This window comes from Morchella sextelata, assembly GCF_020137385.1.
Source record: "Morchella sextelata strain SCLS chromosome Unknown scls_6, whole genome shotgun sequence".
NCBI lineage: Eukaryota > Fungi > Ascomycota > Pezizomycetes > Pezizales > Morchellaceae > Morchella > Morchella sextelata.
Genome location: NW_025408621.1, coordinates 1,734,320 through 1,746,932, shown reverse-complemented (window position 1 = coordinate 1,746,932; position 12,613 = coordinate 1,734,320). Strand labels below are relative to the sequence as shown.

Sequence of the window (12,613 nt, the reverse complement as noted above, 5' to 3'; positions counted from 1 at the left end):
ACCCTGCATGCGGCTCTTCACCCCACCACACGGCAACCTCTCCTCCGACTAAGTCCTCTCACCACCAACTAAACTATCACCACTCCCCCAACCACCACCACCACGATGCCCGCAAGTGTCCCCCTCCCCTCTAACCACACTAGACACCACTAACCCCTCCCCCTGCAGCTAATAATCCTCTCCGGCTATCCCTGCTCCGGCAAGACCCAGCGCGCCCACCAAATCCACGCCCACTTCACCACCAAGATCACAACCTCCACCGACCCCCGAATCCAGCGCCTCAAAGCCCATACCATCAACACCTCCACCCTCCACCTCCCGCGTACCGCCTACCGCGAAGCTCGCACAGAGAAGGAGGCCCGCGCAACAGAGTACAGCGCCGTTAAGCGCCTCCTCAGCAAGGACGACGTCGTCATCGCCGACGGCCTAAACTACATCAAGGGCTTCCGCTACCAGCTCTTCTGCGAAGCCAAAGCGCTGCTCACGCCGAGTTGCGTCGTGAGTTTTTCGATTCCCGTATTATGAGTGGAGTGGGGGAGAGCTGACGCTGGTAGAGGTCCATGTTGCGGCGCCGCCGGAGAAGTGTCGTGAGTGGAACAGCGCGCGCAAGGCCGCGGCCGAGGCAGAGAAGGAGGGCGGCGGCGAAGGCAACGGCGATGGAGTGCCGTATGAGGATGATATTCTCGAGAACCTCATCTTCCGCTACGAGGAGCCGAACGGTATGAGCCGGTGGGACAGCCCGCTGTTTACGGTTCCGTACATCGATGAGACCCCCGACCTGGACGGCATCTGGGACGCCATGGTCGGGAACGCTGTCAAAGTGAAGGCCAACCAAGCCACCGTTCTCGTACACTCCTCTCCCCCCTTTCCGTCTCTAGTAACTAGCTGACACACCGCACAGAAACCGGCATCTGAAAGCGACTACCTCTACGAGCTCGACAAGACCACGCAGGACGTCGTAACGCTGATCCAGGAGCACCAGAAGAGCATTGGCGCGGGCGGCGGGAGCGTGCCGGTCGCGGACTGCGCTGTTGCGCTGGAGCTGCCGAGTAGTAGTATCACGGTGCCGCAGCTGCAGAGGATCCGGAGGCAGTTTATTGCGCTGAATAGGCAGCATGGCGTGGGTAAGGAGAGAATTAAGGAGCTGTTTGTCGAGTATGTTAATGCGCAGTTTAGGTAGTGAATTTATGTCGTTTTGCTTGGGAACTTTGTGTCGTATGGTCTTTGAGTGGGATGGAGGTGGTACATTGCGTTATAAGCGGAAAAACGGCGTAAAATTGGGAGTTTGCTGTTGCCGCAACTACATATATCGGTTGCCTGGCCCGTTGTATCGTCGGGGATCGATCTTGCCTGTGTATATTTTTGCACAAAATATCACTCGGAGTCATCTCTGGACTTCAGCTATCACTCGTTTTCGAAATTTCCTTTTACTCACTCGTCCTTCTCTCCATATCACCCATCTTTCCTCTAAAACCACTTCCCCTTAACCCCCACTCGTCCCCACTCCACATGAATAAAGAAACCAGGCCAGGAAATGCTCTCTCAGCGACAATTCTAGCTATTAGCAACCAAACCACCAAAGCACTAGCCAACCACGCTGAATACTAAAACTCCCGTCCATCCATCCACACTGGCAACCCACCCTCTAAAATGTCATTGTGACGGGTCCTAGCTTCTATAGTAAATCCGGCATCGACTCAGAGCTTTCTCAGAAAAAAGAAATTGTAGGAGAAGTAAATACTAGCACACAGTCACGATTGCTCTACGGGAGTTGACTACATATCGATGAACACTATCTAAGGAAGGGATTTCTCAGCTAAGTGGAGTAGAGAATGTATTTCCATTGAAAGCGTCGATCTTAGAACTTACGTTGTTTAGTGCTAAAGCGAGTCTCGCGGTCACGGTTAAGGTAGCGAAACTAACTACATAGCGTTGTAATATAATGCTCAAAGTGATTCATTCTCGGCCAACTGCAATGTAGTTCACGAGGCGCCTCAAGGCCAGAAGGAATATATAGGGTGCCAGAGGTCTGCCTCGGGTTCTCTCGGTTTTCTCATTTCTACAAGACTCATGAAAATGGAAATTAGGGTAATGATATATATTACTATGCTAGTTTGTGTCATTGATAGGTGTCAATGATCAGGCACAACAATTAAAAGTTAGAAGGTTCCAGGTCTCTACATGTAGCTCATTATAAGCGGATGCAGCTCTCAGACACTTTTCATAGTACCGACATGTACTTGCATGTACTTGCATGTATATTCTTATCTAATTCTATTATCACACACGCCAGCAATCTCGAAAAGATCAATTGGGATCTGATACGCCCCACCCCCCCTACCTACCACGTTATCTCCCCTATTGATCTTCCAACGCCACCACTCCACTACCAAATCCAAGACACCACAGCAGTAATAATAATAATAACAAAAACTTCACCAATACCACCACGCGCACGCCAACCTGCAAGGCCCCATTCCACCCCCCCAAAACCGCACCTCGTCTTCATGACGTACCTAATTAATCCAATTAATCCCATAGAGTACCTACATATAACCCTCCATGGCCCAGATCGCGCTTATGCTCATGCACGCATACCTGCATGCCATGCAGGCTGTCTCAAATCGGACCAGGGGTCCCGGACCCTCCCCTACTCTAGAAGAACCCTTAACCTAGATCAGTAGAACACCACTTAGGGCTAGGAAAATTTTTCAGCCCCGAGATTTTTTTTCGATAGATAATGCAATGCAGCCTTTTGTTAACAGTTACGTGTCGTTGGTGTGTTGTTGTGAGACAAGATCTAGATATGGCCGGGGAGCTTGACTACATAAGTTTTGTTGGGTGGTAGTTAGGGTTGGAAGAGTGGGGTTGGAGAGTAGAGGGTAGGTACAGCACGGGGAGGATAGTGTAAGTTATTATTCTGGATTACTGGACCAAACGAAACATATGGGGATCTTTTGAAACAAAACAAAATGCCTAAAAACTAAACTATAGCTAAACACGCAGGAAGAAAGAAAGAAAAGGACAGTGGTAAGTATCACGCTCTAGCACAACGCCGACACATAAAAAACAAAAGGGGAAAAAAAATATATTCCAAACCGCATCATGAAAACTCACCCGGCCTCAATTGATACTTCCTCTTGACCCTCCTCACCCACCTCCTTCTCCTCCACAAACCCCTGGCCCCCTGCTCTCCGCCAACCCTATCATACACCCATCTCTCACCCTCCTCTTCAATCTCTACACCGCCAATGTACCTCTCCGTAACCCACACCGTGCTCCCTAAATCCAGGGTCCACTTCCCCTCCATCCACTCCCATCCTGGCGGGCACCTCACATCCTCAAAAAATCTTGTACCCTTTGGCCGCTCACCTGCGATCCTGCTAGGTTCCATTGGCTCGTACGGGGTCGGACTAAAGATCCAGCTCTCGTATTCGCCCCCGGAGCCAGTGAGCCGTTGCAGTTCAAATACTTCAACCTCCCGCGACTCTGGGACCGCATCGAGGACGATGTCGGAGTGGATGAGAGAATCTGTGGATGCCGCTACGCGCACTTCCTGGGGGCGCAGATGTGCGGCGTGGAGGTCGAGGAGAAGCTCTTGGAGGGTCGGGTGGCAGAGCGCCAGTCCAATCCATCCAGAGGTAAGGAAAATGAAGCGCCATGGAAGCGCAGATGCTGATATGAACAGAAGTATAGAGGTCAGTAGTAGGGTTATGAAAACTGCCGATGAGACGACTTCATCACTAAAGTTAGTTGGTGGACCGATCAAGGATATGATCTTGTCATGGGCTAAAGAGAAGTCATCCATGGTATTTTGAAGGTCGCGAAGATTGCGGAAGAAGTCTTTGCTCATCTCGCTGACTGCCTTTACTTCTGGAGGAGGTGCGATGGCTGGACCGTGGGCGTTGTAGTTTTCCATGTGCAGACTCGGTGGCGGCGGGTGACGGATTATAAAGCTGGGCACCATGATAAAGAGGAGGACGCAGGCCACCGGGAGCACAGCGAGAAGGTAGGGGTCCAGGCAAACGAAGGAGTAGACAGCAAGGGCGGCGAGAGTGTGGGAGGGCTCCTGCCACTGGATGAGCCGTATCAAACGGTGCTGGAATACAAATACCACCCCGATTCTACATATCACAGAGGTTAGAAAGAATGAAAGTCTCTATTTGCTGGCGAAAAGAGTTATCCCCACGCTCTCGGGCCTGAGGATAGACTTTCCTCACCAGCAAGTATGATCACCAGATGAAGCTCCCCACCTTGCGTTGAATCTCCTGAAGTTACTGCTCATGGTCGTCAAGCTAAACTGCGGCCTATCTTTGTCCCTCCTCTTATCCCGTGTATCCGAATAGCTCTCCCACGTGTAGTCGCTTGGTAGCATTTGCTGCATGAGCTTCGCAAATATGCGTTCCTGCAGCCCCAAAGCTCCGTGGGAACCTTCCTGTGTGTCGCTTTGCGTGCTCCCGCTGTCTGAACTGCGTGACTTGTTGCGTCGGTGGTGCTTATGTGCTTGGTGGGCTTGGTGGGCTGCTCCGACCAACGTTTTCCCGATATCGCGAAGGCTGGGTGACGGTGATGTGGCACGGCGACGGCGGGCGCCGCGGCCAGCGTCGTTCTCGGAGTCGCTCATGGAGTATCTCCGGTTACGGAGACTTGGGTCATAATCGACAAGGAGCGAGTCGTCCATGGCCTTGTTCTGGTGCTGTTATTTGCGGTGGTTTGTTTGCGGGAGTTGTGGGCACTTGTAAGAACGGTTCCGGCCGGTTGACATGTGAAGCCAAGTTGGCTTGATGACGTCGGACGATGCGACGGTTCTGAGCTGTGTTACCCGGCAATTGGACCTTTGAGTTGGATCACGTGAAAGATATAATTGTTTCCAGGATGGAGAGGAAATTGTCGTCTCGAATACAAAGGGAAAGGGATTACCGAATCTAAAGCTGGAGGTCAGAGTGGGTCTTGGAGACGAAACTTCATCTATGTATTGGAGGGAAGAAGCTCATACATGCTCTGTTCTCACAAACACGGAACCCCTCGACTCCCCTTTGTTTCAATCCTTCGTGGCTTTCTATGTAGATAGGTGATGGGTGCAGAGGAGGGAGTCATTCTGACAAAGTATCGTGAGGTTTGCATTCGTGAGGTCGTTGCTAGGCGGACAGGGCCAGTAACAAATGGACATCACATCTCAGCCACGTGCAGCCGAAAAGGGTTGTAGTCTGTGGGGTTGAATGGAACAGTTCCCGAACTAAACCCACTGCAGGTAAAGTAAATAAACGAAACGCTCGCTAAGACCAGCGCAAAGCAGACATCGCCACGGCAACCAGGCAGGAAACCCCGGCACCCTTTGGAAATCCTCCTACAGAACAAGGGACTGCTGGCAGTTGCAGAAGTGTGTGCATTGTGCAGCTGGCTAACCAACCACAGCCAGGAATGGTAGCAGAGCACCACAGAAGGGTTTCTCTTGCCAGTGCTGCCTTGCATACATACGGACGAAAAGAAGAGGAATAAGAAGAAGAAAGAGTTGGCTCATCAACTGTCACCAGTTGATCTCCCCTGAGCTTCTCCCGCTTCTTCCCCTCCACCTGCGTTTACCGTTACCTCATTGCTCTCTTCAACCAGAAAGGGAAAGTAAGCGAAGAAGGAGAAGGGGGAGAAAAAAAAGAAGGGAGAAAAAAGGAGAATCCATAGCATCCATTGGAGAGAAGGAGAAGAGTTGGAAAAACAAAGTAATAATAGGAACGAGCCCGACAAGTGTTTTTGATGTAGCTATCCATAACTACATGTATCTGTGCGTTTCCCGGAGCACGACAGGTACAGCACTGTAGATTACAGGGAATAGTAGGTTAAGAGAACGTTCTTCACCGTCAGTCACTCCATAATTCAGTCACCGAACTTCTTGGGGAAGTTACAATACCAGTTTGCTGGCCGGTGTCACCGAGGGGAAAGAGCCTCTCTCCACTTCATCCACTTCCTCTCTTTTACAGGCCTCAGAGAGATTTATCGATCGACTACATACTCCTGCTGTACTCTCTGCCTGCGCATTCCCTTCCTTTCCCACTCACTTACTTCACATCATACATACTCCAACTCATCTGTCGTTCTTCTTTGGGCAGCTCATCTTGGCCCGTTTATTCATCTCCGCAATGTGTTGCGGCTTCCACACTTAGCCATCCAGATCAGCAACATCCATTAAATACTTGCTTGTACTTACATATCTGCTCCTCGCCGCTGTCTTAGCAACGAGTTCTTGCCCAAAGGGTTGTTGTGTGTTGCTTGCTGCTGCTCCTCATCTCATCTCGTCGCCCTGGAAATTGTAGTTAATTCTTTTCTACCTATTTTGGATTTCTAGACCCTGAACTCCTTGTCCAGAATATTTCCTTTCATCCTTCCGCTCTTTTTCAGGGTCCTAAAATATCTCCTACAACCCCCCAACCCTAGTAACTTTCATTCCCCCCGTTACACTCCCTTTCATTCATTTACTCTCGCTCGTCTACGGTTATCCACCCGTTCAAGGCCTAGTCTGGGTTCACTCCCAACCCCACCCCTTTTCACACTCTACGGATTCAATCATCCACCCCCATCCCATCCTTTCCACACAAAACAAAGTTAGTGAGTTTTGAGTGTGAGAGAGATAGAGATAGAGAGAGAGAGAGACGTCAGCTCTTTCCACTGTTGTTGCTGCTGCCTCTCTATCCCTCTAACGCAGTCCCTCCACTCGCCCAGTCCAACCACTCCCACCACACCAACACTTGTGTTGCCGGTGACCGTAGTGGCTCGTCATGCCGGTTCGAGTCTCACAACAACCGCCTACATCCAATAATTTGTCCAATTCATCTACCACAACAACCACAACCACAACTACCTACTCCCTTCGTCGGGATTCGCCTGCATCGTCTCGGGGGGACGATTCGAGTACTAGTTCTATTTCACTAGGTATGAGTGGCCACCACTATCCCTCGGCAGGAAGGAGAGATGAAGGGGGAGATCTTCTAACATTAATTTGTGTAGTAGATGGAAGACAGAGGAAACGCCTCAACAAGACAACCTCGGAGTCCCACACCTTACCTCGCTCGAAACCTTCGTTACGAGAACCTCGATCATCACCAAAGACTACTACTACTACTACTACTCAACGTGCCCAGCGTCATGAGCAGAAGCCTATAAGTAATAAGACTTCGGACTTTCAGAATTCAAGATCGTAAGTTAAGCTCCGTCTGGTCTTACACGGGCCACCACATCCCACCCCCTTCCCCTTATCCCAGTCTTTGGGATTCTAACAGGATCCCCGTGAGTTTACAGTGATGTCAATACTAGTGTCTCCTCCTCGAATGCCCTCGCCAATAACAACAATCCCAGAACCTTCCTACATCCACCGAACGGCCACGCAGGGGCAAATATAACTACGTTTTATGCTTTTGGTCAGAATTCACTAAACACGCAGCAACCCGCAGAACCCCTTGGGGAACCATTTGATTTTTCGCCTTCAGGAAACTTGGAGGACATTCATAGGAGTATCATCGATACAGAGCAGCTCAGCCAGTTTCCAACACCGAGACGGGGGAGAGGAAACACAGACGCGATGGAAGAGAACCATCACAGAACTCAACCAACAACAATGGAGAGCCGACCGGCAGTTTTGCGACGACCAAGTGTCTCGAATAAGAATGTGAACAGTCAGGGACCGACCCATTACGAGCAGCGAAGTCGTCGCCAGAGCAACGCGCCTACGCACCAATCCTCGAATAACTCCCTTTCGTCAACTTACCGCAAGTCAATGGCAACAACAGATACCGAGAGCTCAAAGCGGAGGAGGCCGAGTGCGGCCAATAATTCGCTTACACCACCAGTTCCAAAGGAGTACGTGCCTGGTAGTGGGTACTCCTCCAAGACTTCTGATGCTGTTTATAAGGTCCCTGCATCTACTAGAACTGCAAAGTCAAAGTCTTTACAACCGCCTGCACGACATCAGGGGCAATCGAAGCCATCGCTATCTCCCGAGCACGGTCGTGCTCAATCGATGGCTTTCCCCCCGAAATCCCCCAGATCGCCGAGCCTGTTGAGTAAGCTAGGGGCCCCGAAGCAGGGCGGTATTCCATTATCTACTTCTTCGCGAAGAATCTCAACAATTCCCCATGCCTCAGGCCTGGGTGCCAGAACTGTTAGCCCTACTGACGCGAGGCGCGCGAAGCGCCTTTCAGCCATCCACTCCCCAACTCCCCCTTCCCTACCCTTACCCGTAGAAGATGCGCGGTCGGCTCCAGGTAGCCCATCAATGATACCAAGAAAAAGCGTCACGCCATCATCCTCAGGGACAACCCCCGAGCCCCAGAGGAAATCTTACAGTTCAGGTTTATCCACCGCGTCTACAAACACTTCGGCGCGAACATCCATCGGTTCTTTGCAGCCGAAATTGAGTCAGAATCTAGCTGTCTCACGGTTACCCAAACCGCCTAGAGCTTCTGTAGAGAGAGATGAAGAGATCCCCCCTGTTCCGCCTTTGCCGAAGGAATTGGCTTCCCCTATGGTTGCCAATTTTAGCGATGCAGGTTACAACTCCAATAGTAACGGGAGGAAGAGCGGCAATAGCACCAATGGATACTTCGGACCACGGAAAGACAGTTTACCAACAGAACCGGAGCTCTTCGACATGGAATCTGATGCTTCTTCAAGGCCAGCAGTGCCGGAGAAGCCGAAATTTTCCGAAAAGATTGAAAAATCGGGAAGGACGTCGAAGGAGAAGTCGCCGGAGAAGACTACAAGGGCCGACAGAGAAACACGGAGAAAGCGTGGAATGACATTGGGTGGCATGAATGTGGGGCAGGGAATGCAAACTCTGGAGTCCAAGAGCTCGTCTTCCAGCTTGAGGAAGAAGGACCTTGTCCCGCTGCGTCTGCCGCCTCTGAATTTGTTGCCATTGAGCACCCCGACAATTGCTCGGGTCAATGCTTTGGGACCCCATTCAGATTCAGATGAGCTTACGCCACCGCAGAAGCGTAGTATCAAAACGCCAAGCACACCGATGACCGCATCAAAAGCCGGTTTCTTTGGAAAGGGGAGGGATAGGGATGAGGCGGCATATAACCGAGCAACCAGCTCTTTCAACCACCCCACACAGCCAGCTGAAGATAGTCCTTCAAGTCTTTCATTGAGGGCGGGCTCAAGTGCAAGCAGCAGCATTCCGGTTTCAGCAAGCAGCAGGATGGGAAGGCAAACCATCAGCCCATATGTTTCGCACTCACTCTCGAAGGGTACCCCGACTGGGGAATTTGAAGGGGAGGGCAAGGATCATAAGGGAAGGCTCATTGGAGTGACTTTGGGTGGCGGAGCTACAAGGGAAACCAATAACAAGAGTAGATCCAGGAAGAGCCAGGAATCAGTGGGGAGTGCACCAGTAGCGGAGGAGACACCGGGCACCCCTACAAGCGCAAGCTCAATCAGGAGGAAATTGAGCTTGAGCTGGAAGAAGAGCAGTTCTAGTAAGCACAGCCATGCTGCGACAGAAAGAGCTGAGGAATATTCGACACAGAAATACGATACTGCGCAGAAGTTCGATTCGATGCCGCCACCCAAACTTCCGAGCTCTGCTACATGGTCAGCAACAACGAGCCACCCGCCAAGCCCCGTCAGAATCCAGAAGGTGGCTACTTCCGGAGAAGGTCAGGCTAGAAGAAAGAGCTCGATTGGCAATGGTGTTAACCTTCCAGAAAGCTGGAGTAAGGAGACTATTGCATCTGAGAAAAGGTCTACGGAAAGCGTGGTTTCCCAACAACCCCCCCCAACACCTGCTAAGAATTCAACTGGAAGCTCAATTTTGGGACCGATGACGAAAATGCTGAGCAGTAAGCATTCTTTGGGTCAAATGAGACACAAAACTCAACCTGCAGTGCCAGCGCATGCAGACCCCACTATGGATCATGACGATCTGATGGCAGAGGATGAGATGAGGAAGATTGCGAGCAAGCGAAAGAACTTGGATGCTATGGCTCAGGAATTGGAGGAGCTGAAGCGCCGTGCAACACCAAAGGAACGCGTTTCTCCCCCCCAAGCTCTTCGCTCAATCCCCTTGAACATATTTGAACGTGGCGAAATCGTGGATTACAAGGAAATCTATTTCTGTGGAACCTCTGATGCCAAAAAGCACGTTGGTGATTTGAACTCGACAACCTTGCCTAACTTTGGATATGATGATGAGCGTGGTGATTATATGATAGTAAAGGGTGACCACCTGGCATACAGATACGAGGTAGTTGATGTCCTTGGTAAGGGAAGTTTCGGACAGGTCGTTAGATGTGTAGATCACAAGACTGGAGGTTTGGTAGCTATTAAGATTATCAGGAACAAGAAGAGGTTCCATCAACAAGCTTTGGTTGAGGTTAATATCCTCCAGAAGCTGAAGGAATGGGTATGCAATTATGTTTCCCCGGCTGAGAAGTGCTTTATTAATGGTATATTGTAGGATCCACATGGCAAGCACAGTCTTATCAATTTTACCCAGTCATTTTACTTCAGAGGACATTTGTGCATCTCCACAGAGCTGCTTGGAATGAACTTGTACGAGTTTATCAAGTCGAATGATTTCCGCGGATTCTCGCTGCGGCTCATCAGGAGGATGACCAAGCAGATGTTGAGTAGTTTGGTGCTGTTGAAGGGAAAGAGGGTCATTCATTGTGATTTGAAGCCCGAGAACATTTTGCTGGCGCATCCCATGCGTTCAGAAATCAAGGTCATTGATTTTGGAAGCAGTTGTTTTGAGCATGAGAAAGGTACCTTTATAATCTGTCGGTATTTTTTATTGATACTAATGAATACTTTAGTGTACACATACATCCAGTCTCGTTTCTATCGTTCACCTGAAGTTATTCTTGGAATGACCTATGGAATGCCGATCGATATGTGGAGTTTGGGGTGTATCTTGGCTGAGTTGTTTACCGGTTACCCCATCTTCCCAGGAGAGAATGAGCAGGAGCAGCTGGCTTGTATCATGGAAGTGTTTGGCCCACCCGAAAAGCACTTGATTGAGAAGAGTACAAGGAAGAAGCTGTTCTTCGGTATGTGGCTCTGTCTTCTTCGTCCTGATTCAGGTGGCTAATGGATTTATAGATTCTTTTGGGAAGCCGCGAATGATCGTCTCCTCCAAGGGCAAGCGAAGGAGACCTAGCTCCAAGACGCTCCAGTACGTCTTGAAATGTGATGATGAAGCATTCCTCGACTTCATTGCTAGGTGTCTTCGCTGGGATCCGGAGAAGAGGCTTAAGCCAGACGAGGCCATGCACCATGACTTCATCACTGGCCGCAAAGCTACAAGGCCAAGAACGGCGACTGAGTCACCGATAAAGCGCTTCAACACCTCGAGCTATGCAACATCGACTTCCAGGCCGCTTCCTGACCCACCTGCCACTAAGCCCAGGATCACTCACGGGTCGTCAACAACCCAAACCTCCAACGCATCACCGATGAAGGGTTATAGTTCAGTCAAGAGGAACCCCAGCACAGCAGGGGCAGGGGCAGGGGCAATTTCAGGAACAAAGAGGAATTCGATGGGTGGAGCGGCAGTACAGAGTGGGCTACCAAGGGTTACAGCCGCTCAGAGGAGTGTGAGTGGAAAGGTGCCAACGCCGTCGTCAAGTTCTCATGGCTTAAGAGGGTCTGCGGGAACTTCATCCTCGATTCGTCTGGTTAGGGATGATGAGTCGAGTGACAGCCAGACAGCGCAAAACACACATCGAAACCAAAACCGATGATTATGATTGAAATGATTATTACATGACCCTTCTTCCGCCTCTATACTTGTTCTTGTCCTTTTTTTTCTTGTCGATTTTGCCATGTTTAATGATCATTCTCAAAAAACCTCTTTTTTATCTTTTTTTTTTTCTTCGCGTGAGGGAGTTTTTCTTTTAACGGTTTCTTTCTTTTTCTCTCCTCTCATCACCGCGGTACTGGGCAAGGCTGGGGTTTCATCATGTTCTTAAGGCTTTTTTTGTGCGTCTGGTCGAGCATCTTCTTTTTTTCTTTTTTTGTCCCATCGTTCTTATTACTTATACATACTACGTACTTTATTTTTTAATATCAACGGTGCGGTGGGAGAAAAAAAAGAGAAAACGAAAAAGACCAGTCTTTGTTTTGTCCTCTCGGGGTGTTTGTTGAGAAAATGCGGGCCAATGTGCTAATTCTCTCCTTGTTTTTTTTCTTGCGCGGACGGGATGGGTGGGATAATACCCGGGTTATTCTTTTTATACCACTTTCTTTCTTTCTTTCTTTCCTTGATCTTAACTTTTACCTACCCATCTCGTTTGACCTGGTTTCTTGTTATAATTCCATTTTGCTGGGGTGTTTTTTTTCCCTTTCTTTTTTTCCTTCCTCTATTTTTGGGTCCGGTTTCTATTGGCGGGTGATCAAAAAAAAATTTAACTTGTTAGTATTCTATCTATATTCTGGATGTATTTGCCTGCCCTGCTACTGCAATGTCATAGAGGGTGGTTTGTTGGTTTGGGGGGGTGGGGGCTTTGGTGGCGTGGAGGGATGGATTGGAGGGATGGGTTGGGTTGGTAATTGGGTCTATCTATTGATATGATTGATACCTTTCTAGCTGCTCTATAACTACTTACATGATATACACAACAAC

General features: G+C 49.7%; 3 protein-coding genes across 3 annotated transcripts; 2 read left to right on the top strand and 1 right to left on the bottom strand.

Moving 5' to 3' along the window:
* Positions 1–105: 105 nt before the first annotated feature.
* H6S33_011573 (uncharacterized protein) lies at positions 106–1,180 on the top strand (the record flags this gene model as incomplete). Its single annotated transcript, XM_044842950.1, has 4 exons — positions 106–111; positions 169–502; positions 555–847; positions 902–1,180. 4 exons carry the CDS (start codon positions 106–108, stop codon positions 1,178–1,180), a joined length of 912 nt encoding a protein of 303 aa, XP_044696341.1.
* A 1,923-nt stretch (positions 1,181–3,103) lies between these two features.
* On the bottom strand, positions 3,104–4,681 carry H6S33_011572 (uncharacterized protein; the record flags this gene model as incomplete). Its single annotated transcript, XM_044842949.1, has 2 exons — positions 3,104–4,124; positions 4,254–4,681. 2 exons carry the CDS (start codon positions 4,679–4,681, stop codon positions 3,104–3,106), a joined length of 1,449 nt encoding a protein of 482 aa, XP_044696340.1.
* Positions 4,682–6,770: 2,089 nt separating this feature from the next.
* Positions 6,771–11,732, top strand: H6S33_011571 (uncharacterized protein; the record flags this gene model as incomplete). The annotated part of the gene is made up of 6 exons (XM_044842947.1): positions 6,771–6,924; positions 7,003–7,189; positions 7,291–10,393; positions 10,448–10,754; positions 10,806–11,039; positions 11,092–11,732. 6 exons carry the CDS (start codon positions 6,771–6,773, stop codon positions 11,730–11,732), a joined length of 4,626 nt encoding a protein of 1,541 aa, XP_044696339.1.
* Between the last annotated feature and the right edge of the window lie 881 nt (positions 11,733–12,613).